At 38.2% G+C, this 24,864-nt stretch overlaps 1 protein-coding gene across 1 annotated transcript in view; it reads left to right on the top strand.

The window, feature by feature from the left end:
- Positions 1-264: 264 nt before the first annotated feature.
- LOC132557434 (DNA mismatch repair protein Msh6-like) overlaps positions 265-24,864 on the top strand; it is a 46,435-nt gene continuing 21,835 nt past the window's right edge. The window contains 17 exon segments of the mRNA XM_060221919.1: positions 265-454; positions 2,084-2,252; positions 2,429-2,628; positions 3,605-3,684; positions 3,861-3,981; positions 4,163-4,296; positions 4,730-4,909; positions 9,071-9,159; positions 10,084-10,171; positions 10,517-10,576; positions 10,946-11,020; positions 14,008-14,143; positions 16,396-16,538; positions 17,749-17,817; positions 18,762-18,833; positions 21,131-21,335; positions 22,032-22,101. Coding sequence (XP_060077902.1) covers positions 265-454; positions 2,084-2,252; positions 2,429-2,628; positions 3,605-3,684; positions 3,861-3,981; positions 4,163-4,296; positions 4,730-4,909; positions 9,071-9,159; positions 10,084-10,171; positions 10,517-10,576; positions 10,946-11,020; positions 14,008-14,143; positions 16,396-16,538; positions 17,749-17,817; positions 18,762-18,833; positions 21,131-21,335; positions 22,032-22,101 — 2,081 coding nt within the window.

A 24,864-nucleotide genomic window follows, 5' to 3' on the forward strand; every position in this document is an offset into this window, starting at 1 on the left:
AGAAAGACAACTTCTTGATGTTTTCAGTGAAACAAAACGTAAGGAATATTTTGTAAGTAATGAAATAACTTCTGATATTTGTTTTGATTACAACAAATCACAACTAAACTCTTGAGCGTAAGAGAGTGTTCCACGTTCCCAAACCTTGAACCAGAGACGTATACGCTGAAGTATTTCCCCTTTTGTGGCCTCTCAATCGAGAGACGGAAGTCGGAAACCGGAAGCGCATGGCGAAAGCGCGGGAGTTAAATTGTCAACACCACGATGGGTCCGAAACAGACTCCAGCCAAGAAAGCGAACACGCTGTTTTCTTATTTTAACAAGAGCCCGTCTGTAAAGCATTCTTCAACTCCCAAAACTGATGACAAAGATATACTGTCTCCCAAGCGATCGCCTAACCAGAAGGACTCGAGTGCAGGGTCGGCGACTCCGAGAAGTAAACAAACAGTTGATGGTAAAGAGTACATTTCTGTTGATATCATCACTTTTGTTTATATATGTAGTGATCCCATAATCTGGTCAAAAACTATCAATTCATATGATAAATTTCAAGTAAGGATCTATCTATATCGAGCAGAATGAAAACAGATTTGAATTTTCAACTAATGTATGTATGCGGACCATGTAACTTCCTACTTGGTACGTCGGGACAATTAATTATTAGCCATAGTTTAAAGCTGACAATGCAAGTTAAAATGATTCATCGATAAAATTTCCATTTCCCAAATGCTTTGGAGAGCCCCCCATGATAACAATATTTTACGGCTAGCGTATCTAAGGAAGTGGTCGACATTTTAGTCCAAGCCTTGCTTGGAAACGGGTATGAACATCCCAGGGTATAAAATACTTGCAATCCGTCAAACCGGTTTTCATTTCAATATTGACCGCCTGAAGAGAACTTCACCTATACATTAATGATAACACATACACATGACCCCAAAAAGAGTCCACTCACATGAGGACTTTGAAGTTGCGTGAAGATGACAAGTTCCATCTCAGCTATTCAAAAATATATAAAAAAAGATATAACAAAAATGAAAACAGAAAAAAATTCCCTGCAGTCCATCGCATATATCCCGAAACATGTCCATGTGCACCAAACTGTGGACACAACCAGATTTTACTATGTCACTGAAGCCCCTGAAAATGCTGTATAACACGACTACTATTTGTATGTTTTCTCAATCTAGGTTGTGTAAATGCTTGACTAGTGAAACCTGTGCAAAGTGGTGACCCATTGTAGATTGTCTAAAATTTGACCACTGAACTCTTTTACTACGGGAGTTAACTGGAAATATTAAAGCTTATTATATAGGTCTTTTACTCTGGAAAAACAAGGGTTTGCTGTAGTTACATATTTGTTGATATGTTGTGGGTTTTTTTTTTCATTTCCAGGTTATTCAATCACTTGGAAGAAAACAAATAGAAGCGAGTAAATGTTCTCATGCAATGTACCTATGGGTTGCGTGCTGACATTGAAATAATGATAGCGGGTTTGACAGGTCGCAGGCATTATATACCCATAGATGCCCATATGTGTGTGAAAGCAAGGTTTGGACTAAAATATCTGCCACTTCGTTAGATACAATGGCTGGAAGATATTGTTAGCATGCAAACATAGCATTCAAGTCAACATTTTTTTTTCAAGTCATTTATGTTTAATATACTATGTTTAAGAAGAGAACCAATCGGGACTTATCTAATTATCTGATGTATTTGATTTAAGCATGTTCAACACAAGCAAGTTTTACTGTATTTTTATGGAAATATTAATGGTGAGGTCATGGGATGAAGGGCTAACAAGTTTGTTAAAATAAATGATCTTGATCTACTTTGAAGCAATGGTGATTTATTGAATCTTTAGAGAGTGTTTTATTATTTATAACAGGCTTATAGTGCTGTTTTACTTCGTCAGCGAAAGATTTACGTGGTATAGGCTATACATCTATATTGAACTACAGTATGAGTCATAAAAATGTTTCATGTGAGTTGAAGATAAATTTCAAAAGCAACTATTGCAAGGTTCATGCCAATGCAGCTGGTTGCTAATCTGAATTATAACTAGACAGAATTTATCTCCTAGACTTTGCTGTTGGTGATTTGATATGGGCCAAGCTCGAGGGCTATCCTTGGTGGCCGTCTCTGGTGTGTACACATCCAACTGATCACATCCATTACAAACAAGGCAAGAATCCCCAGGTCCATGTCCAGTTCTTTGACGACCCAGTTTCCCGTGCCTGGATCAAGGCTAAGTAAGACTTCTCAGTCAAATTCAGTTTGTATATAATAGCTAGTGTTTCCTTACTTTTGGAAACATTCACCTTGTGTTCTTTGAAAATTTAAACATCAGGTGACATATGTGATGTAATTAATTTTGTTATTACATTTTCTTTTTATATCTTTGCATCCTTTTGTGATTTTTATCTAGGTATGTCAAACCTTTCAAAGGTTCAGATGACAAAGAATATCAGAGAGGTGGCCAGTTCTTCTCCCACAACCCAAAGGTAAAACAAGGGGCATGTGAAGCAGACAAAGCAATCAAATTGACCAGTGATGAGCGACTAAAACTGGTTGTGGATTTGCAGCCTTCAGATGATGAAGAGGAAGAAGAGAGTATGGATTTAGATCGTAAGACTTCAGAATTGTAAAATTACCTTTTCATATTTAAATATTACTACACCCAAAGTGTAATATATTATTCTTGTATAATCTGGTTGTAGAAAAGGAAAAAAGGTTTACGAAAATGAAAACAATGGAACAAATGCATTATAAGTCTTTCTAAACCCAGAAGGGAAAATTAGCTTAATGTTTATTTTAAAATGTTACTCTTCTGAACCAGCTGAATGGTTGTCAACCATTGTTCTGAAATATCTCAGGGGATGGGCAGTCGTTTCTTGAATCAATAAATTTGATTCAACCCCTGGAGGCAAGGGAATGAGGTCCAGATGAGAAATAAGCTATAAGTATATTTATACACTATAAGTATACTTAAAAATGCTTATCTTCATCAATTTATTTGAATAAAATTTGGCATTGTTTAGACTTGATACCGTTACTGAAACTGTTTCATAGACATCAGTATTGATACCGTTACCTCTCCGGTACTGAAACTATGTTTATAGACATCAGTATTGATACCGTTACCTCTCCGGTACTGAAACTATGTTTTATAGACATCAGTATTGATACCGTTACCTCTCCGGTACTGAAACTATGTTTTATAGACATCAGTATTGATACTGTTATCTCTCCGGTACTGAAACTATGTTTTATAGACATTGGTATTTATATGTAATATATGACATGTAAGCAATCGAGAGCTCTCATTATGTATATGTAAAGTAATTTTGACAGAGAGTTCAGGTATAGGGCCAAGGCTGTTCGTCCAAGTAGGGTGGGTTGTTGTTTCCTTCACTCCTCGGCTGGATATCCTAAGGGCATGCTGGGCGATTAAACAGTAGAACAAGTCAGATAGATATATCATAAGGACCTGGGGGAGCCTGAGAGGGCAAAACTGGTCGACATGCAGCGAATAAAACAAAAAATCCTACACTCCCAGGCTGTTGTGATTGATATATCTCTCTGATCTTTATAATTTTGACAGCTGACATATTTGACAATGAAATGGACGAGGAGAATGATAACAGCAAGGAAAACGTCAGCACAACTGAGGAGGACAAAAAGGTAAACAAACCAGGTGTACTTACCTTCAGTACTAACAGATTGTTTTCTATATATAGATAATTAATGGGGGGATATATGTGGGTTTCTTAATCAATACCTTTTCCTTCCAAGTCAGACAGAAGCTGTAAGTTAAATAACAAAGAAACTGTAATGAGTGAAGCTCTCTCATTTTCAAGCAGAACTCTTCAAAGTCTCCCAGAAAGACGCCAAAGAAAGATTCAAAACGACGGTCCACACGGACACCCAAACCTAAACGAAGGCGGATTGTTGAAAGTCGAGACAGTGAAGAAGATTCTGGTAAGGTTGCATGCTGTGATCAGGTGGTCTCTATTAAACATTCAGCATGAAAGTAGAATTCTGATGAATATATTGTCACTAAGTAAGTGCTTTCAAAAGAATTCCTACACCCCTACTAAATACTGATGGTAGTCCCTCAGTATACTGTTTTGTCATAACTGGTGTATTTTGTATTGCAAAGATGATGAATTCAAACTCAAGGAGGACTCTGATGAGCCAAGCAGTAGCAGTGAGGATGAAGGCAGCAGTGGTGTGGATGAGGATGAAATCTCCGACATAGAGACAGGCTCAGAACCAGAGTCTCCCGTCAAAGCTGTAAATATTTGCTTGTTTAACTTTTGTTGCCGGAGTACTATGTATCTGTTGTCCACGTAGGCCTACAAGATTACATCAGAAATAACTGAACATAGAATTATTGTAGTCAAGGTCAGGGGTCAAATTCAAGGTCAGAAATATTTAAAATGTTAGAAATAATTCAAGTAAAGTTTTCAAAAGACAATATATATACAGTGGTCTTCGTCTAAACTGGACTATAGATATCTGCACGATCGGGTCTAATAATTCAGCCCCAATTCCTACAATATTATAACAGTGGACACTCTAAAATCAGGAACTCTCAACAAACCAGCCAAATCATTCGGTCCCAAGATGTCCAGTTTAGACAGATTCCACTGTATGTAATTAAAGATGTGTTAGTATTTACTGCTTACAAAAACTGATATAATAACAAAATGTTTGGTATTCGTAGCCTCTAAAGAGAAAGCGGCCACAGCCAAAATCCAAAGGTGTTGCCAAGCAGACCAATAGCCCAGACACAACCACCCCAACCCTCACCAGCTTCTCCAGCAGTGTTAAATCATCATCCACATTTACCCCAACTGTTGGCGATAAAACCAAGTCAAGGCTTGCTGTCTTTAATGCAGCTGATGTATGTATATAACTGTTCGAGTGTCAGTTTAAATGGCTCCATTGTCTCCATGGTCTCCAGTGTCAGTTTACATGGTTCCATTGTCTCCATGGTCTCCAGTGTCAGTTTACATGGCTGCATTGTCTCCATGGTCTCCAGTGTCAGTTTACATGGTTCCATTGTCTCCAGTGTCAGTTTACATGGTTCCATTGTCTCCATGGTCTCCAGTGTCAGTTTACATGGTTCCATTGTCTCCATGGTCTCCAGTGTCAGTTTACATGGCTGCATTGTCTCCATGGTCTCCAGTGTCAGTTTACATGGTTCCATTGTCTCCATGGTCTCCAGTGTCAGTTTACATGGCTCCATTGTCTCCATGGTCTCCAGTGTCAGTTTACATGGTTCCATTGTCTTCAGTGTCAGTTTACATGGTTCCATTGTCTCCAGTGTCAGTTGACATGGTTCCATTGTCTCCATGGTCTCCAGTGTCAGTTTACATGGTTCCATGGTCTCCAGTGTCAGTTTACATGGTTCCATTGTCTCCATGGTCTCCAGTGTCAGTTTACATGGTTCCATTGTCTCCATGGTCTCCAGTGTCAGTTTACATGGTTCCATGGTCTCCAGTGTCAGTTTACATGGTTCCATTGTCTCCATGGTCTCCAGTGTCAGTTTACATGGCTGCATTGTCTCCATGGTCTCCAGTGTCAGTTTACATGGTTCCATTGTCTCCATGGTCTCCAGTGTCAGTTTACATGGCTCCATTGTCTCCATGGTCTCCAGTGTCAGTTTACATGGTTCCATTGTCTTCAGTGTCAGTTTACATGGTTCCATTGTCTCCAGTGTCAGTTTACATGGTTCCATTGTCTCCATGGTCTCCAGTGTCAGTTTACATGGTTCCATGGTCTCCAGTGTCAGTTTACATGGTTCCATTGTCTCCATGGTCTCCAGTGTCAGTTTACATGGTTCCATTGTCTCCATGGTCTCCAGTGTCAGTTTACATGGTTCCATGGTCTCCAGTGTCAGTTTACATGGTTCCATTGTCTCCATGGTCTCCAGTGTCAGCTTACATGGTTCCATTGTCTCCATGGTCTCCAGTGTCAGTTTACATGGCTCCATTGTCTCCATGGTCTCCAGTGTCCATGGTCCATTGTCTTCAGTGTCAGTTTACATGGTTCCATTGTCTCCAGTGTCAGTTTACATGGTTCCATTGTCTCCATGGTCTCCAGTGTCAGTTTACATGGTTCCATGGTCTCCAGTGTCAGTTTACATGGTTCCATTGTCTCCATGGTCTCCAGTGTCAGTTTACATGGTTCCATTGTCTCCATGGTCTCCAGTGTCAGTTTACATGGTTCCATTGTCTCCAGAGTCAGTTTACGTAGCTCCATTGTCTCCATGGTCTCCAGTGTCAGTTTACATGGTTCCATTGTCTTCAGTGTCAGTTTACATGGTTCCATTGTCTCCAGTGTCAGTTTACATGGTTCCATTGTCTCCATGGTCTCCAGTGTCAGTTTACATGGTTCCATGGTCTCCATGGTCTGCAGTGTCAGTTTACATGGTTCCATTGTCTCCATGGTCTCCAGTGTCAGTTTACATGGTTCCATTGTCTCCATGGTCTCCAGTGTCAGTTTAAATGGCTCCATTGTCTCCATGGTCTCCAGTGTCAGTTTACATGGTTCCATTGCCTCCATGGTCTCCAGTGTCAGTTTACATGGTTCCATGGTCTCCAGTGTCAGTTTACATGGTTCCATTGTCTCCAGTGTCAGTTTACATGGTTCCATTGTCTCCAGTGTCAGTTTACATGGTTCCATGGTCTCCAGTGTCAGTTTACATGGTTCCATTGTCTCCAGTGTCAGTTTACATGGTCTCCATGGTCTCCAGTGTCAGTTTACATGGTCTCCATGGTCTCCAGTGTCAGTTTACATGGTTCCATTGTCTCCATGGTCTCCAGTGTCAGTTTACATGGTTCCATTGTCTCCATGGTCTCCAGTGTCAGTTTACATGGTTCCATGGTCTCCAGTGTCAGTTTACATGGTTCCATGGTCTCAAGTGTCAGTTTACATGGTTCCATGGTCTCCATTGTCTCCAGTGTCAGTTTACATGGTTCCATTGTCTCCATGGTCTCCAGTGTCAGTTTACATGGTCTCCATGGTCTCCAGTGTCAGTTTACATGGTTCCATTGTCTCCATGGTCTCCAGTGTCAGTTTACATGGTTCCATTGCCTCCATGGTCTCCAGTGTCAGTTTACATGGTTCCATGGTCTCCAGTGTCAGTTTACATGGTCTCCATGGTCTCCAGTGTCAGTTTACATGGTCTCCATGGTCTCCAGTGTCAGTTTACATGGTTCCATTGTCTCCATGGTCTCCAGTGTCAGTTTACATGGTTCCATTGCCTCCATGGTCTCCAGTGTCAGTTTACATGGTTCCATGGTCTCCAGTGTCAGTTTACATGGTTCCATTGCCTCCATGGTCTCCAGTGTCAGTTTACATGGTTCCATGGTCTCCAGTGTCAGTTTACATGGTTCCATTGTCTCCATGGTCTCCAGTGTCAGTTTACATGGTTCCATTGTCTCCATGGTCTCCAGTGTCAGTTTACATGGTTCCATTGTCTCCATGGTCTCCAGTGTCAGTTTACATGGTTCCATTGTCTCCATGGTCTCCAGTGTCAGTTTACATGGTTCCATGGTCTCCAGTGTCAGTTTACATGGTTCCATTGCCTCCATGGTCTCCAGTGTCAGTTTACATGGTTCCATTGTCTCCATGGTCTCCAGTGTCAGTTTACATGGTTCCATTGTCTCCATGGTCTCCAGTGTCAGTTTACATGGTTCCATTGTCTCCATGGTCTCCAGTGTCAGTTTACATGGTTCCATTGTCTCCATGGTCTCCAGTGTCAGTTTACATGGTTCCATTGTCTCCAGTGTCAGTTTACATGGTTCCATTGTCTCCAGTGTCAGTTTACATGGTTCCATTGTCTCCAGTGTCAGTTTACATGGTTCCATGGTCTCCAGTGTCAGTTTACATGGTTCCATTGCCTCCATGGTCTCCAGTGTCAGTTTACATGGTTCCATGGTCTCCATTGTCTCCAGTGTCAGTTTACATGGTTCCATTGTCTCCAGTGTCAGTTTACATGGTTCCATTGTCTCCAGTGTCAGTTTACATGGTTCCATTGTCTCCAGTGTCAGTTTACATGGTTCCATGGTCTCCAGTGTCAGTTTACATGGTTCCATTGTCTCCATGGTCTCCAGTGTCAGTTTACATGGTTCCATTGTCTCCATGGTCTCCAGTGTCAGTTTACATGGTTCCATTGTCTCCATGGTCTCCAGTGTCAGTTTACATGGTTCCATTGTCTCCATGGTCTCCAGTGTCAGTTTACATGGTTCCATTGTCTCCAGTGTCAGTTTACATGGTTCCATTGTCTCCATGGTCTCCAGTGTCAGTTTACATGGTTCCATTGCCTCCATGGTCTCCAGTGTCAGTGGTTCCACATGGTTCCATTGTCTCCAGTGTCAGTTTACATGGTTCCATTGTCTCCAGTGTGAGTTCCAGTGTCAGTTTACATGGTTCCATTGTCTCCAGTGTCAGTTTACATGGTTCCATTGCCTCCATGGTCTCCAGTGTCAGTTTACATGGTTCCATTGCCTCCATGGTCTCCAGTGTCAGTTTACATGGTTCCATGGTCTCCAGTGTCAGTTTACATGGTTCCATTGTCTCCATGGTCTCCAGTGTCAGTTTACATGGTTCCATTGTCTCCATGGTCTCCAGTGTCAGTTTACATGGTTCCATTGTCTCCATGGTCTCCAGTGTCAGTTTACATGGTTCCATTGTCTCCATGGTCTCCAGTGTCAGTTTACATGGTTCCATTGTCTCCAGTGTCAGTTTACATGGTTCCATTGTCTCCAGTGTCAGTTTACATGGTTCCATTGTCTCATTTAGTTCTCAGGTACTAATATTACATAATTATATCTTCTGCTCCGGTTTTATCTGATGTAAATCCAGTTATCAGAATAATGCGAAAATTTATTTTTGTTGTGAATAAATTACATGAAAGTTAGCTGTCAGTACCTTTCTTTCAGGATAGATTAAAGTTGACAGTCATGTTCTTGAAGTACAAATGGGATATTCTCAGTAAGATATACCTATAGAATTGGTTGTGATCATTGTTAATGATATTCTACTGATACTATTATAGAGTCCAAGTACTTCAAAGGCCACCCTGACAGAACAGGAGGCAAATTTCCCACATCTCAAACTGGACTTCCTCCAACCTCACAAGATCAGGTAAGTCCATTAGTTGTAGAGATAGAACAGGAGTCAAACCAGCCTGACAAGATCAGGTAAGGCAACCAACCTGACAAGATCAGGTAAGGCAACCAACCTGACCAGATCAGGTAAGGCAACCAACCTGACAAGATCAGGTAAGGCAACCAACCTGACGAGATCAGGTAAGGCAACCAACCTGACGAGATCAGGTAAGGCAACCAACCTGACGAGATCAGGTAAGGCAACCAGCCTGACGAGATCAGGTAAGGCAACCAGCCTGACGAGATCAGGTAAGGCAACCAGCCTGACGAGATCAGGTAAGGCAACCAGCCTGACAAGATCAGGTAAGGCAACCAGCCTGACGAGATCAGGTAAGGCAGGCAGTCTGATGAGATCAGGTAAGGCAGGCAGTCTGATGAGATCAGGTAAGGCAGGCAGTCTGATGAGATCAGGTAAGGCAGGCAGTCTGATGAGATCAGGTGAGGTAGTCAACCTGCCACTCTGTGGTCATTGTGTGATGAAGGTGATCGTGAAGATCTCGAACACTAGATACGTCAGTGCTAGTACGCCCCACACTGGTCATTTGTTTGATGAAGGTGACCGTGTAAATCTCGTACACTCTGTACATCAGTGCTAGTATGCTCCACACTGGTCATTTGTCTGATGAAGGTGACCGTGTAGATCTTGCACACTACGTACGTCAGTGTTACTACACTTCACACTGGTCATTTTTCTGATGAAGGTGACCTTGTAGATCTCGCACACTACGTACATCAGTGCTAGTACACTCCACACTGGTCATTTCTCTGATGAAGGTGACCATGTAGTCATCGAAACGACACACTTAGATCTTAAGTGTGAATGATTTTGATGTTTCATTCAAATCTTTAACTGGTTGTGTTATAAAAACCAGTATTCTATTGAGAAATCCTTGTTTTTCAGAGATGCTAAAATGCGTGAGAGGACTGACCCAGAATATGACCCCAAAACACTCCACATTCCTGAGAGTTTCAAGAAAACTACGACACCTGTAAGTTTAAGAAATAGTTGTAATATTATCTGGTCTCCTTGAAAAATGAAATACATTTTCTTTTCTACAAAACACATTTAATACATAACTGCCTGTTTTGTCATGCTTTTAGTCTATGCCATAGATATTTGTAATGACATAATTCGATCAGCGTGTATTTTGATAGATAAGAAGAAAAAGATAAAGAAATGGTCTTATAGGGGTCACAAAGATCATTTTTGTTATTAAGAAATGACAAAGATCTTGTGATCACAAAGATAATTGTTTCTTGTTTGTCCAAATATATTGATTTTTTGTGTGTCTATATTTACTTATATGAATTATCATTAATTGTCGTATTTACAGGCCATGAGGCAATGGTGGGAACTGAAAGCAAAATATTTTGACTCTATTCTTTTCTTCAAGGTGAGTGGTGGAACAGTTCTGTTTTAAAAGAATAATATTTTGATTATTTTTAAAATTTTTATCATTGTTTTGTTGATGATGTTTAATTAAGACATTTATTTAATTCTGTTACTCGATCAGGACATTCAGAGACGACATTGATATCCCTTCACCATTACTGTACAGACGGGTGTTTTTTCTGTTTTTGCTGATCAGATTTCTATGGTTTATCAAAAGCTTGGATATTTTCACAGAATCATTAATTTTGGCGCTCCTTGAAATGTGTGGAAAATCAGCGGGAGAATATCCTCTTTTAGAGTTGTATAAACAGGAAATTTCATGGGTGAAGGTCGTTTGATGTTTATTATATAGTTCTTTTTGTGTTTACAGATGGGGAAATTTTACGAGCTTTTTCACATGGATGCTGTTGTAGGTGTGAATGAACTAGGAATCATTTTCATGAAGGTGAGTATGTAATTATGGATGTTAACAAAGACTACAAAAAGAGCTTAAGCAGAGCTCGGATGGTGCTCAAGTTAAGGATGCTACCTTGTAAACCTTTTGAATAATTTGGCTTTTGGAACTCATACCTGCCAACTTTTCAAAATTCTGATGCGGGAGAAAAGTATGTGAACAACATTTATGACTCGCCACGATACCTTGCGTGTCAGGACATTTGTCACAATGGAAAAATTAATGAATAGATATTTAAGTAACACTTTTGGATAAGTTTATAACTTGATAAAGTGTGTACTTTACTGTACTAAATAATGAAAAAAGGATCAGACTTTTTTGCAAGTCAGGATCGAGTTGGAATTTATTTATCTAAATTCACAGTATTCACAGAACTCGCACAATATAACAGATATTGAGACTGGTGATTATCTGTTTGGTTATTAGTAAGGATATATATTTCCAAATATGACCCTTCTGAAAAAAAATTGTTTAATTGAAATAAGGAAAAATGATAGGATCATCTCATGAAATTTTAAGCTTTCATTTTTTAAAAAATTTAATAGAGATCTGAATTTTGACTCACGCTGCCAACTAAGTAGTTTTTTAAGGACTGACATGATAAACGTTATTGGTATTGATCAAGAAATGCTTGCATATTATTACATCCTAAAGATCTTGTTCAATTTATTTGATAGTCTAAAAATGGTAATCACTACCTAATTATCTGCTTAATGACCTCATCTTAACCAAACAATTACCAGGCCCCAAGTCCTGACCAATGGTCTGCCGTTAATTAGGTAGGGAACACTCGGTCGTGTACAAGTGTGCTTCCAAGCATGGCGGTCATTTAGGATTAACTTTAATTAGGTGACACTAATTAGATAATTGGGCAGTGTACTTACCTAGCTAGGCCTTGATTATGTGACCAGGTGGTCAGTCTTACCAATTTGACAAATATATCAAGGTTATTTATGACATACCAAGCGAGATCTCTGAAATCGGGAGATTCTTCTGACTTTGATCCATACGTTTGGGACGCGGGCTGGAGTAAATATCAGAAAACTCCCGACTGAATCGAGAAAGTTGGCAGGTATGGGAACTGTTTTAATGGAAGAACCCCAATGTTGCCTTGGAAATGGTATACAATATCTGATGTTGCCATGGAAATGGTATATAATATGTGATGTTGCCATGGAAATGGTATATAATATCTGATGTTGCCATGGAAATGATATATAATATCTGATGTTGCCTTGGAAATGGTATATAATATCTGATGTTGCCATGGAAATGGTATATAATATCTGATGTTGCCATGGAAATGGTATATAATATCTGATGTTGCCATGGAAATGGTATAAAATATCTGATGTTGCCATCGAAATGGTATATAATATCTGATGTTGCCTTGGAAATGGTATATAATATCTGATGTTGCCATGGAAATGGTATATAATATCTGATGTTGCCATCGAAATGGTATATAATATCTGATGTTGCCTTGGAAATGGTATATAATATCTGATGTTGCCATGGAAATGGTATATAATATCTGATGTTGCCATGGAAATGGTATATAATATCTGATGTTGCCATGGAAATGATATATAATATCTGATGTTGCCATCGAAATGGTATATAATATCTGATGTTGCCATGGAAATGATATATAATATCTGATGTTGCCATCGAAATGGTATATAATATCTGATGTTGCCATGGAAATGGTATATAATATCTGATGTTGCCATGGAAATGATATATAATATCTGATGTTGCCATCGAAATGGTATATAATATCTGATGTTGCCATGGAAATGGTATATAATATCTGATGTTGCCATCGAAATGGTATATAATATCTGATGTTGCCATGGAAATGGTATATAATATCTGATGTTGCCATGGAAATGGTATATAATATCTGATGTTGCCATCGAAATGGTATAAAATATCTGATGTTGCCATGGAAATGGTATATAATATCTGATGTTGCCATGGAAATGGTATATAATATCTGATGTTGCCATGGAAATGGTATATAATATCTGATGTTGCCATCGAAATGGTATATAATATCTGATGTTTAGACAGATCTTTAGTCTGTGTTGGGATATCTAAGAAAGAATGAGGATTTATTTGACTAGTTCTATCCTCTTGTGTCCTCTCATCTCTCTGATAACATCAACTTTGATATGAAGTTTACTTCATACATGTTAGTTATAACCTATTTCATTGCATCGAGTGAGCTCATGTTTAAGAGCTCTTAGGTCAAGGTTACTATTGCTATTAATAGAACTTCATAATTCCAAATAGTGACATCGTTGTTGTGACTCGATTTCTAAAGAGGTTTTCAGTTAACTTCTGCAAATTGCATTACTGAGAGAAATTCCTATTCAGTGACATCACTCAATTTTCAGGACCACTGGTGAGGAAAGGGGAGGGTGGACATGTAGTCCTACCTATGTCTGTTGGTCCAGTTGTATGCAATTCTGAAATAGTGTCATGATATTTACCCCATAGTGTCATGATATTTACCCCATAGTGTCATGATATTTACCCCATAGTGTCATGATATTTACCCATAGTGTCATGATATTTACCCCATAATGTCATGATATTTACCCCATAGTGTCATGATATTAAGTTCTACACCCAACCTTATTGATGTGGACATTAGTCAAGGTCAAAGGTCACATTTGACAACTTCTGCTTATTCATCAAACAAGGATACTTGTATGCATTGGAGAGAAAGTGTTCATGCCTCAGACATTTTTCTTGTTTTAAGGATTAAGGTTAAAAAAAAGTTTTGTATAAGAATACCTGAAATTAGTTCATATTTCAGACTTAAATGGATCAAAATTGAAGGTTAAAAGGATATTTATTTATGCAGATAGTTTTCTTCTTTTCTTCTTATCTGATATTTGATGGAAGAAAAATATGTACGATAGTTTGTAAAATATTTTGAATATGAATCCATTTTGACTCTTTCACAGGGAGAACAGGCTCACTCGGGATTTCCAGAAATAGCTTATAACAGATACGCGGAGACACTTATACAGAAAGGGTACAAGGTCGTCCGTATTGAACAGACAGAGACTCCAGAAATGATGAATGAACGCCTGAAAACCTGTAAGTCCCATGAAATTCAAATGTTTCAAAAAGTTCTATAGATTCAGCTGAAATTGTAATTAATTTTGTCAGAAATGAAAATGTTCAGCATAAAACATGGCATTAAGTCTTTAGAATATACAGTATCTAAAAGAAAAGAAGTGGTTAAGAGTGTGGTGTAGCCCAGTTTTTATATAGTTATTATAGTTACAGCTTAACGACAGTTTACATGAAAAATGTAAATACTATTGAAACTTGTTATTTGGAACTTGGCCGGAACATAGGAGAACTTCGAGATCACTGAGTATTCAATTTAAGTGGGTTCAATTGTGTATAGTCAGACAGGGACCAACAATATGCTTCAGATTAAATGGGGCCTTCAAGTTATACAAGTTCCATATAACAAGATAGGATAGTGGTTTATACTTTTCTGTGAATCAGATTTTTATAAACTAAAACATGTTAATGAGAACCTTTCTTAGTTATTGAGACTGAACAAGGATAAGGTCCCTGTTATTGAGACTGAACAAGGATAAGGTCCCTGTTATTGAGACTGAACAAGGATAAGGTCCCTGTTATTGAGACTGAACAAGGATAAGGTCCCAGTTATTGAGACTGAACAAGGATAAGGTCCCTGTTATTGAGACTGAACAAGGATAAGGTCCCTGTTATTGAGACTGAACAAGGATAAGGTCCCTGTTATTGAGACTGAACAAGGATAAGGTCCCAGTTATTGAGACTGAACAAGGATAAGGTAGTTATTGAGACTGTTATTGAGAAACAAGGATAAGGTCCCTGTTATTGAGACTGAACAAGGATAAGGTCCCTGTTATTGAGACTGAACAAGGATAAGGTCCCTGTTATTGAGACTGAACAAGGATAAGGTCCCAGTTATTGAGACTGAACAAGGATAAGGTCCCAGTTATTGAGACTGAACAAGGATAAGGTCCCTGTTATTGAGACTGAACAAGGATAAGGTCCCTGTTATTGAGACTGAACAAGGATAAGGTCCCTGTTATTGAGACTGAACAAGGATAAGTTATTGAGACTGAACAAGGATAAGGTCCCTGTTATTGAGACTGAACAAGGATAAGGTCCCTGTTATTGAGACTGAACAAGGATAAGGTCCCTGTTATTGAGACTGAACAAGGATAAGGTCCCTGTTATTGAGACTGAACAAGGATAAGGTCCCTGTTATTGAGACTGAACAAGGATAAGGTCCCTGTTATTGAGACTGAACAAGGATAAGGTCCCAGTTATTGAGACTGAACAAGGATAAGGTCCCTGTTATTGAGACTGAACAAGGATAAGGTCCCTGTTATTGAGACTGAACAAGGATAAGGTCCCTGTTATTGAGACTGAACAAGGATAAGGTCCCTGTTATTGAGACTGAACAAGGATAAGGTCCCTGTTATTGAGACTGAACAAGGATAAGGTCCCAGTTATTGAGACTGAACAAGGATAAGGTCCCAGTTATTGAGACTGAACAAGGATAAGGTCCCTGTTATTGAGACTGAACAAGGATAAGGTCCCAGTTATTGAGACTGAACAAGGATAAGGTCCCTGTTATTGAGACTGAACAAGGATAAGGTCCCTGTTATTGAGACTGAACAAGGATAAGGTCCCTGTTATTGAGACTGAACAAGGATAAGGTCCCTGTTATTGAGACTGAACAAGGATAAGGTCCCTGTTATTGAGAAAGGATCCCTGTTATTGAGACTGAACAAGGATAAGGTCCCTGTTATTGAGACTGAACAAGGATAAGGTCCCTGTTATTGAGACTGAACAAGGATAAGGTCCCTGTTATTGAGACTGAACAAGGATAAGGTCCCAGTTATTGAGACTGAACAAGGATAAGGTCCCTGTTATTGAGACTGAACAAGGATAAGGTCCCTGTTATTGAGACTGAACAAGGATAAGGTCCCTGTTATTGAGACTGAACAAGGATAAGGTCCCTGAATTTTTCACAAAATGTTCCTGCGACACGTTTGGAATAATAGAAATCCAGACATGAAGAAATGCAGTAAATTGTTATTGATGAAGAAACAATTTATTTGTATCAGCCTTAAAGCAACCTACAAAGTTTGACAAAGTTGTCCTGTGGAAAGTTTGTAAACAATTATTCTGTTTCAGCCTCAAAGCAACCGACAAAGTTTGACAAAGTTGTTAAGCGGGAAGTTTGTAAACAACTATTCTGTTTCAGCCTCAAAGCAACCGACAAAGTTTGACAAAGTTGTTAAGCGGGAAGTTTGTAAACAACTATTCTGTTTCAGCCTCAAAGCAACCGACAAAGTTTGACAAAGTTGTTAAGCGGGAAGTTTGTCGTGTAACAACGAAAGGCACACAGACGTTTAGCTTCATGGATGGTGACTCTAGTGGTGCTGAGAACAATTTCCTCATTGCCATTGCAGAAAAGGTAAATAATAGAGAACTATATGTCATTCAATAGTTTGGCGGTTTTTTTCGCGTCATGACGAAGGGATGAGGTCTGACTTTACTCTCAGTGTCATGTTTAAGAATTTCACAACTCTGAAGTAATATGGCAAATAAATTGATCTAGTGTTTATGGTAAAAACACCTGGTACCTATTCCAGTCACTCAGAATAATTTTGTGGGGTTGGTAAACATGATATAATCACACAGAATAATTTTGTGGGGTTGGTAGACATGATACAATCACTCAGAATAATTTTGTGGGGTTGGTAGACATGATACAACACAGAATAACTTTGTGGGGTTGGTAGACATTTCTGTGGGTTAGAACATGGAGAATTTTATTTATTGAAGGACGTTGCAATGAACTCTGTTGCACAGAAATTTGAATTACCATAGCAAACCAGATACAAAGTCACCAGATATTTGACTGTGAACCTTCCTAATTGTCTCCAGTTGGATCATGTTGGTTATTCATGGCATTAGAAAACTATTTTAGATGGTTGTCATGTCTTTTGATAACATTGTATTCTTATGCTCCCCGAAGAAAGAGCGTATAGTTGCTGCTTTGTCTGTCCTTCTGTTTGTCCATCCATCATAATTTTGTCCGAAATATGACACAAAAACTATATGCGATATCAACATAAAACATCAAAGGTAGATAGATAAAAATAAGGAGAAGTGCAGTGCACACAAAACAGCACTCTCTTTTGCATATATTAGGAGTTCTTGTCCTTTGTTATCATCAGATGAAGGGCTATTCAAATCACTCTGCGTCCACAGTCCGTCTTCTGTCCATATGTGAACAATTTTTGATATCACTATTTCTTGAGAAGTACTGGATGGATCTATTTTATGTTTCATAAGTTGGTTCCCCTTGGTCCCTAGTTGTGCCATTTGACTTTTGGTCTGATAAAAAAACCCCAAAAAATGGCACACAACTGGCCATCTTGGATGGATTCTTGTGGGCCATTCAGGTCCCTTGTTGTGCCTGTTTTAGTTTGAGTATAAAAGTTTAAAAGAGTATATGAAGATCAAATAATGGTGGGTGCCAAGATCCCTCTGGGATCTCTTGTTCATACTTAGATTTTGTCCCATTCAGGAAGCATAACCCATTGTACTGAGCTAGAACTTTTTTTTTAAGCTTTGCTGTATTCAATGGAAAGAAAACAATACAACTTTGTTGTTGACAGGAGGGTAGTGTGGAAGGTTGCAGCACCTTTGGAGTGTGTTTTGTTGATACTTCTATAGGGAAGTTTTATGTAAGTATATCTCAGTACACTCTTACTTGTGTAACTTTTGGTTTTTCCATGAAGCATGTCGATGATGAGAACATTTCCAGAAATATCATTCTTTCTCGGAATATCTGCGTCTTACACTTGAGATAGTAATGAGTAAAATTGGGTTATATCTTTCTAATGCTTTCTTAATTGTCATCCATGGTAAATTATTTGCCTCTATATTATAATCTTTGTGACGCTAAATATTGTGATCATAAATGTAGGATCTTACATGGCTATCCGATGGATAAGTGAATTTTTTAAATAGGTCAAACAATTTTTCATTTCAGCAAGATTTTAATGAGCTGTAGTAAAAAATTGATGAGTTTCATAAATTCTACATCGAATGAAAACAATTTTTTTTTATTATCACAGGACTAAATATGTTATGCAAATGGCAAAATAGTAAAACAGCCATTTCTGTGTTAAACTTGAAGTCATGTCCTCACTATATCTATGGCTGCTGTTGTCACCTGTCAAATTGTGATTTAATTTGATTATCTAAAGTGACGTCATATTAAGCTATATTACACATGGGTAATACACAAGAATATGACAAATTCACTGAATATCAAGTCGGTCATGATATAAACAAGTGGCTAAACATGGTAGTATTCGGTTTGAATTTATATGGTCAGGCAGGCAACATATACGTACTGATGTCTGATGTCAAATCCTGTATATCTTGGTGAAAGTGTGTTGCCACACACTACCTGACCATTCAGTTTTGTGAGTTGTAACAATAAGTATACAACTTCATCAGTACATTATGTTTGCCAGTGGTAACTATAATGCTAAGCATAGTGGTGTGTACCTTTATCATAAAAAACTACATTCATATAAATGATTAAAATCTGATTAATTTGTGAATAAATCACCCATAAGGATTTATAACTGTACAGTGTGTGTTTTATGTCTTCTTACAGCTTGGTCAGTTTCCTGATGACCGATACTGCTCCAGACTACGGACATTGATAGCTCATTACACCCCTACACAGGTAAATATTTTATAGGTCACTACACCTCTACACAGGTAAATATTTTATAGGTCACTACACCTCTACACAGGTAAATATTTTATAGGTCACTACACCTCTACACAGGTAAATATTTTATAGGTCACTACACCTCTACAAAGGTAAATATTTTATAGGTCACTACACCTCTACACAGGTAAATATTTTATAGGTCACTACACCTCTACACAGGTAAATATTTTATAGGTCACTACACCTCTACACAGGTAAATATTTTACAGGTCACTACACCTCTACACAGGTAAATATTTTACAGGTCACTACACCTCTACACAGGTAAATATTTTACAGGTCACTACACCTCTACACAGGTAAATATTTTATAGGTCACTACACCTCTACACAGGTAAATATTTTATAGGTCACTACACCTCTACACAGGTAAATATTTTATAGGTCACTACACCTCTACACAGGTAAATATTTTATAGGTCACTACATCTCTACACAGGTAAATATTTTATAGGTCACTACATCTCTACACAGGTAAATATTTTATAGGTCACTACACCTCTACACAGGTAAATATTTCATAGGTCACTACACCTCTACACAGGTAAATATTTTATAGGTCACTACACCTCTACACAGGTAAATATTTCATAGGTCACTACACCTCTACACAGGTAAATATTTTATAGGTCACTACACCTCTACACAGGTAAATATTTTATAGGTCACTACACCTCTACACAGGTAAATATTTTATAGGTCACTACATCTCTACACAGGTAAATATTTTATAGGTCACTACACCTCTACACAGGTAAATATTTTATAGGTCACTACACCTCTACACAGGTAAATATTTTATAGGTCACTACACCTCTACACAGGTAAATATTTCATAGGTCATTACACCTCTACACAGGTAAATATTTTATAGGTCACTACACCTCTACACAGGTAAATATTGTATAGGTCACTACACCTCTACACAGATAAATATTTTACAGGTCACTACACCTCTACACAGGTAAATATTTTACAGGTCACTACACCTCTACACAGGTAAATATTTTATAGGTCACTACACCTCTACACAGGTAAATATTTTATAGGTCACTACACCTCTACACAGGTAAATATTTTATAGGTCACTACACCTCTACACAGGTAAATATTTTATAGGTCACTACACCTCTACACAGGTAAATATTTTATAGGTCACTACACCTCTACACAGGTAAATATTTCATAGGTCACTACACCTCTACACAGGTAAATATTTCATAGGTCACTACACCTCTACACAGGTAAATATTTTATAGGTCACTACACCTCTACACAGGTAAATATTTCATAGGTCACTACACCTCTACACAGGTAAATATTTTATAGGTCACTACACCTCTACACAGGTAAATATTTTATAGGTCACTACACCTCTACATAGGTAAATATTTTATAGGTCACTACATCTCTACACAGGTAAATATTTTATAGGTCACTACACCTCTACACAGGTAAATATTTTATAGGTCACTACACCTCTACACAGGTAAATATTTTATAGGTCACTACATCTCTACACAGGTAAATATTTTATAGGTCACTACACCTCTACACAGGTAAATATTTTATAGGTCACTACACCTCTACACAGGTAAATATTTTATAGGTCACTACACCTCTACACAGGTAAATATTTCATAGGTCATTACACCTCTACACAGGTAAATATTTTATAGGTCACTACACCTCTACACAGGTAAATATTGTATAGGTCACTACACCTCTACACAGATAAATATTTTACAGGTCACTACACCTCTACACAGGTAAATATTTTACAGGTCACTACACCTCTACACAGGTAAATATTTTATAGGTCACTACACCCCTTCACAGGTAAATATTCTGCTGAGTGAACATTTGGACATCTGCGGCAAAGGAAACTTTGTTATATACCCGTTCTATAAGATGTCAGAATCTACAACGTCAAAACGAATCATCAGAGAAGATTTTTTTATCAAACTGTTTAAACCGTCCCTAAATACACACTGAAGATTGCGTTGGGACACAATTGATAAGGTTATTAACAATAACATTACGTCACAATGTAGGTTACTAAGTAACGTACAGTGTACATGTAATGTAATCACCTGAAGATGGCCGCGAGGCCTGAAAACGTTAGTGATATATTTGTTTGTCATGTTAAGTGATTAATTTTCTCTGTATATACAATACACAAAGTTTTTATCTTTTAAAATTATATATATATATATATCTTTTATATATTGATTGTTTATTTACAGGTATTATTTGAAAAGAATAAAATGACAACAAAGACACAATTAGTGCTAAAAAACAATCTGACATCTGTGTCAAAAGAAGGCTTAGCATCTGGTTCAGAGTTCTGGGAAAGTTCCAAAACACTCAAACGCCTTGCTGAAGAGGATTATTTTAAAGTCAACGATGAGTTTGTATGGCCAGCTACGATAAAGAAAATGATCAGTGAGAGTAAGACATTTCTTTACTAAGTAGTTTTCTTCCTTAAAATAAACAGTACATTGATCATTTCTTCATTATCACCTGTAAAATGTTGTGTTTTCAAAATCAACATATACTCCTTTGGTCTGTTATAACAAGTTAGGTGTGTAAGAAATTTCTTCTTTTGCCTGGAATATAGCTGTAAGAAACTACTCACTGTAAATTTTTCAGTTTCAGGGTAACATGAGGTTAATTCTAGCAATTTTTAAGGGATGCTACATTTACATCTTGCTTTCTGGAGATAAATTTGGAGTTTAAATTATTGATTGCCTTCATTTTTATCAGGTTTGAAGAAAATTTTTTATCAATGATTCCCCAAAGTGATAGAAAATTTGAAAATTAAAAGTATGAATATGGGAATTTGAAAGTATGAATGGGTGGGGGAAGGTGGGGGGGGAAGGCATGTAAGAATTTAGTATTTTAGATAAAAAGAAAATATTTTGTTGATCCTCTTCGTTTGGGATTGAATTCCATAATTGTCCCAAAAACAAAAGTTTTTTCATTAGAAATATTCAGAGATTCAAACTGAAGTTTTATTTGTGAAGACATGAAGAAGTTATATTCTGATGTGACATGCAAATTTAATTATATCCTGTGACCTTGATCGTGGTATGAAATCTTTTCCTCTAGAAACACAATGTTAATGTAGGTTTATGTATATTACAGCTGATGCTTTAGGAATGACTGCTGCAGACGAATATTCTCTAGCTGTACGAGCACTGGGGGCAGTCACATGGTAGGTAATGTCTAGCTGTACGAGCACTGGGGGCAGTCACATGGTAGGTAATGTCTAGCTGTATAGGCACTGGGGGCAGTCACATCTAGCTGTATAGGCACTGGAGGCAGTCACATGGTAGGTAATGTCTAGCTGTATAGGCACTAGGGGCAGTCACATGGTAGGTAATGTCTAGCTGTACGAGCACTGGGGGCAGTCACATGGTAGGTAATGTCTAGCTGTACGAGCACTGGGGGCAGTCACATGGTAGGTAATGTCTAGCTGTACGAGCACTGGGGGCAGTCACATGGTAGGTAATGTCTAGCTGTATAGGCACTGGGGGCAGTCACATGGTAGGTAATGTCTAGCTGTACGAGCACTGGGGGCGGTCACATGGTAGGTAATGTCTAGCTGTATAGGCACTGGGGGCAGTCACATGGTAGGTAATGTCTAGCTGTATAGGCACTGGGGGCAGTCACATCTAGCTGTACAAACATTGGGGGCAGTCACATCTAGCTGTACAAACATTGGGGGCAGTCACATCTAGCTGTACAAACATTGGGGGCAGTCACATCTAGCTGTACAAACATTGGGGGCAGTCACATCTAGCTGTACAAACATTGGGGGCAGTCACATGACAAAATCATTATTCTTCTGCAAGAATGATCTGAAACATGGTTGGGTGAAGGGGACTCATTTTTGAAGAGAAAAAGGTATGTCTCATTCCTCTTTGCAGGAGGGTGTGGCCCAATAGGGGCAACAGAGCAAATTCTTTAAAATCTGTCTGTAGCAATGATTATATTTTGTCCAAATTTGGTCTGAAGCATTCTTAAATGAAGCAGATTCAGTTTTATATAAATGGAGAGTCTGGGCCTCATGGGGCCAGAGGGGTTGGGCCAAATAGGGGTAATAGTGTAAAGTCATTAAAATCCTTCTTATGTAGGATTGTTAAGATTGTGTCACAGTTTGGAGTGAAACATCTTAGGGTGAAGAGGTACACAGTGGGTCTTGGCCCCTTTTGGCCTGGAGGGGTTGCAGCCAATAAGGGAATTTGAACAAATTCTTTTTTAAATCATTATGTAGGAATGTCAGGATTCTGTCCCACTTTCATCGGAAGGAACCTAGGGTGAATAGATAGCATATAAGTGGTGAGTCCCTGCCCCTGGGGCCATAAGGGCAGGGCCCAATATCTGATCAGAGCAAATTATTTAAAATCTTCATTCTTCTGTAGAATGCTAGGGTTTTTGTCTAAATTTGATATTATATTGAGAAGAATCAATATTTCATATATAACCAGTCTCCATCTCCAGGGGCAACAGAGGTGGATTTCAGTCGGGGAAATTCTTTAAAATCCTTCCTTTATAGAAATGTGGCAATTCTGTCCCAGTTTGGTCTGAAGAATTCTTTGATGAAGGAAAATCAGCTGTCTGCTCATTGGGTCTCTGCCCTGGGTGGAAAGGGCTGGGCCAAATTTTGAAAAATAAAGTAAAGTCTTCATTATCCATCATCATCTATAGGATTGGCAGGATTCTATCCCCATTTTGTCTGAAGCAATGAGACTTGTATAAATTGTATAAATAGTTTTCCGTAAGGGCAGAGGGGCTGCAGCTAATGGGACAGAAACAAACTCTTAGAATTCCTTTTCCTTAGGTTTGGATAATTCAATCAGGAAAACCAGATGAGCAATACAGGGTCTAAAGGCCTCTGTACACAACTACAGTATAGATAGATTGTGGGGTACTTTTGTCTGTATACAGTATAGATAGATTGTGGGGTACTTTTGTCTGTATACAGTATAGATAGATTGTGGGGTACTTTTGTCTGTATACAGTATAGATTGATTGTGGGGTACTTTTGTCTGTATACAGTATAGATTGATTGTGGGGTACTTTTGTCTGTATACAGTATAGATTGATTGTGGGGTACTTTTGTCTGTATACAGTATAGATTGATTGTGGGGTACTTTTGTCTGTATACAGTATAGATTGATTGTGGGGTACGTTTGTCTGTATACAGTATAGATTGATTGTGGGGTATGTTTGTCTGTATACAGTATAGATTGATTGTGGGGTACTTTTGTCTGTATACAGTATAGATTGATACAGTATAGATTGATTGTGGGGTACTTTTGTCTGTATACAGTATAGATTGATTGTGGAGTACGTTTGTCTGTATACAGTATAGATTGATTGTGGGGTACTTTTGTCTGTATACAGTATAGATTGATTGTGGGGTACTTTTGTCTGTATACAGTATAGATTGATTGTGGGGTACTTTTGTCTGTATACAGTATAGATTGATTGTGGGGTACTTTTGTCTGTATACAGTATAGATTGATTGTGGAGTACGTTTGTCTGTATACAGTATAGATTGATTGTGGGGTACTTTTGTCTGTATACAGTATAGATTGATTGTGGGGTACTTTTGTCTGTAGGTATAGATTGATTGTGGGGTACGTTTGTCTGTATACAGTATAGATTGATTGTGAGGTACTTTTGTCTGTATACAGTATAGATTGATTGTGGGGTACTTTTGTCTGTATACAGTATAGATTGATTGTGGGGTACTTTTGTCTGTATACAGTATAGATTGATTGTGGGGTATGTTTGTCTGTATACAGTATAGATTGATTGTGGGGTACGTTTGTCTGTATACAGTATAGATTGATTGTGAGGTACTTTTGTCTGTATACAATATAGATTGACTGTGAGGTACTTTTGTCTGTAGGTATAGATTGATTGTGGGGTAATTTTGTCTGTATACAGTAAAGATTGATTGTGGGGT

The sequence above is a fragment of the Ylistrum balloti genome, unplaced genomic scaffold (genome assembly GCF_031769215.1).
Source record: "Ylistrum balloti isolate Yb309-2 unplaced genomic scaffold, AGI_CSIRO_Ybal_v1 Utg370670, whole genome shotgun sequence".
Lineage (NCBI taxonomy): Eukaryota > Metazoa > Mollusca > Bivalvia > Pectinida > Pectinidae > Ylistrum > Ylistrum balloti.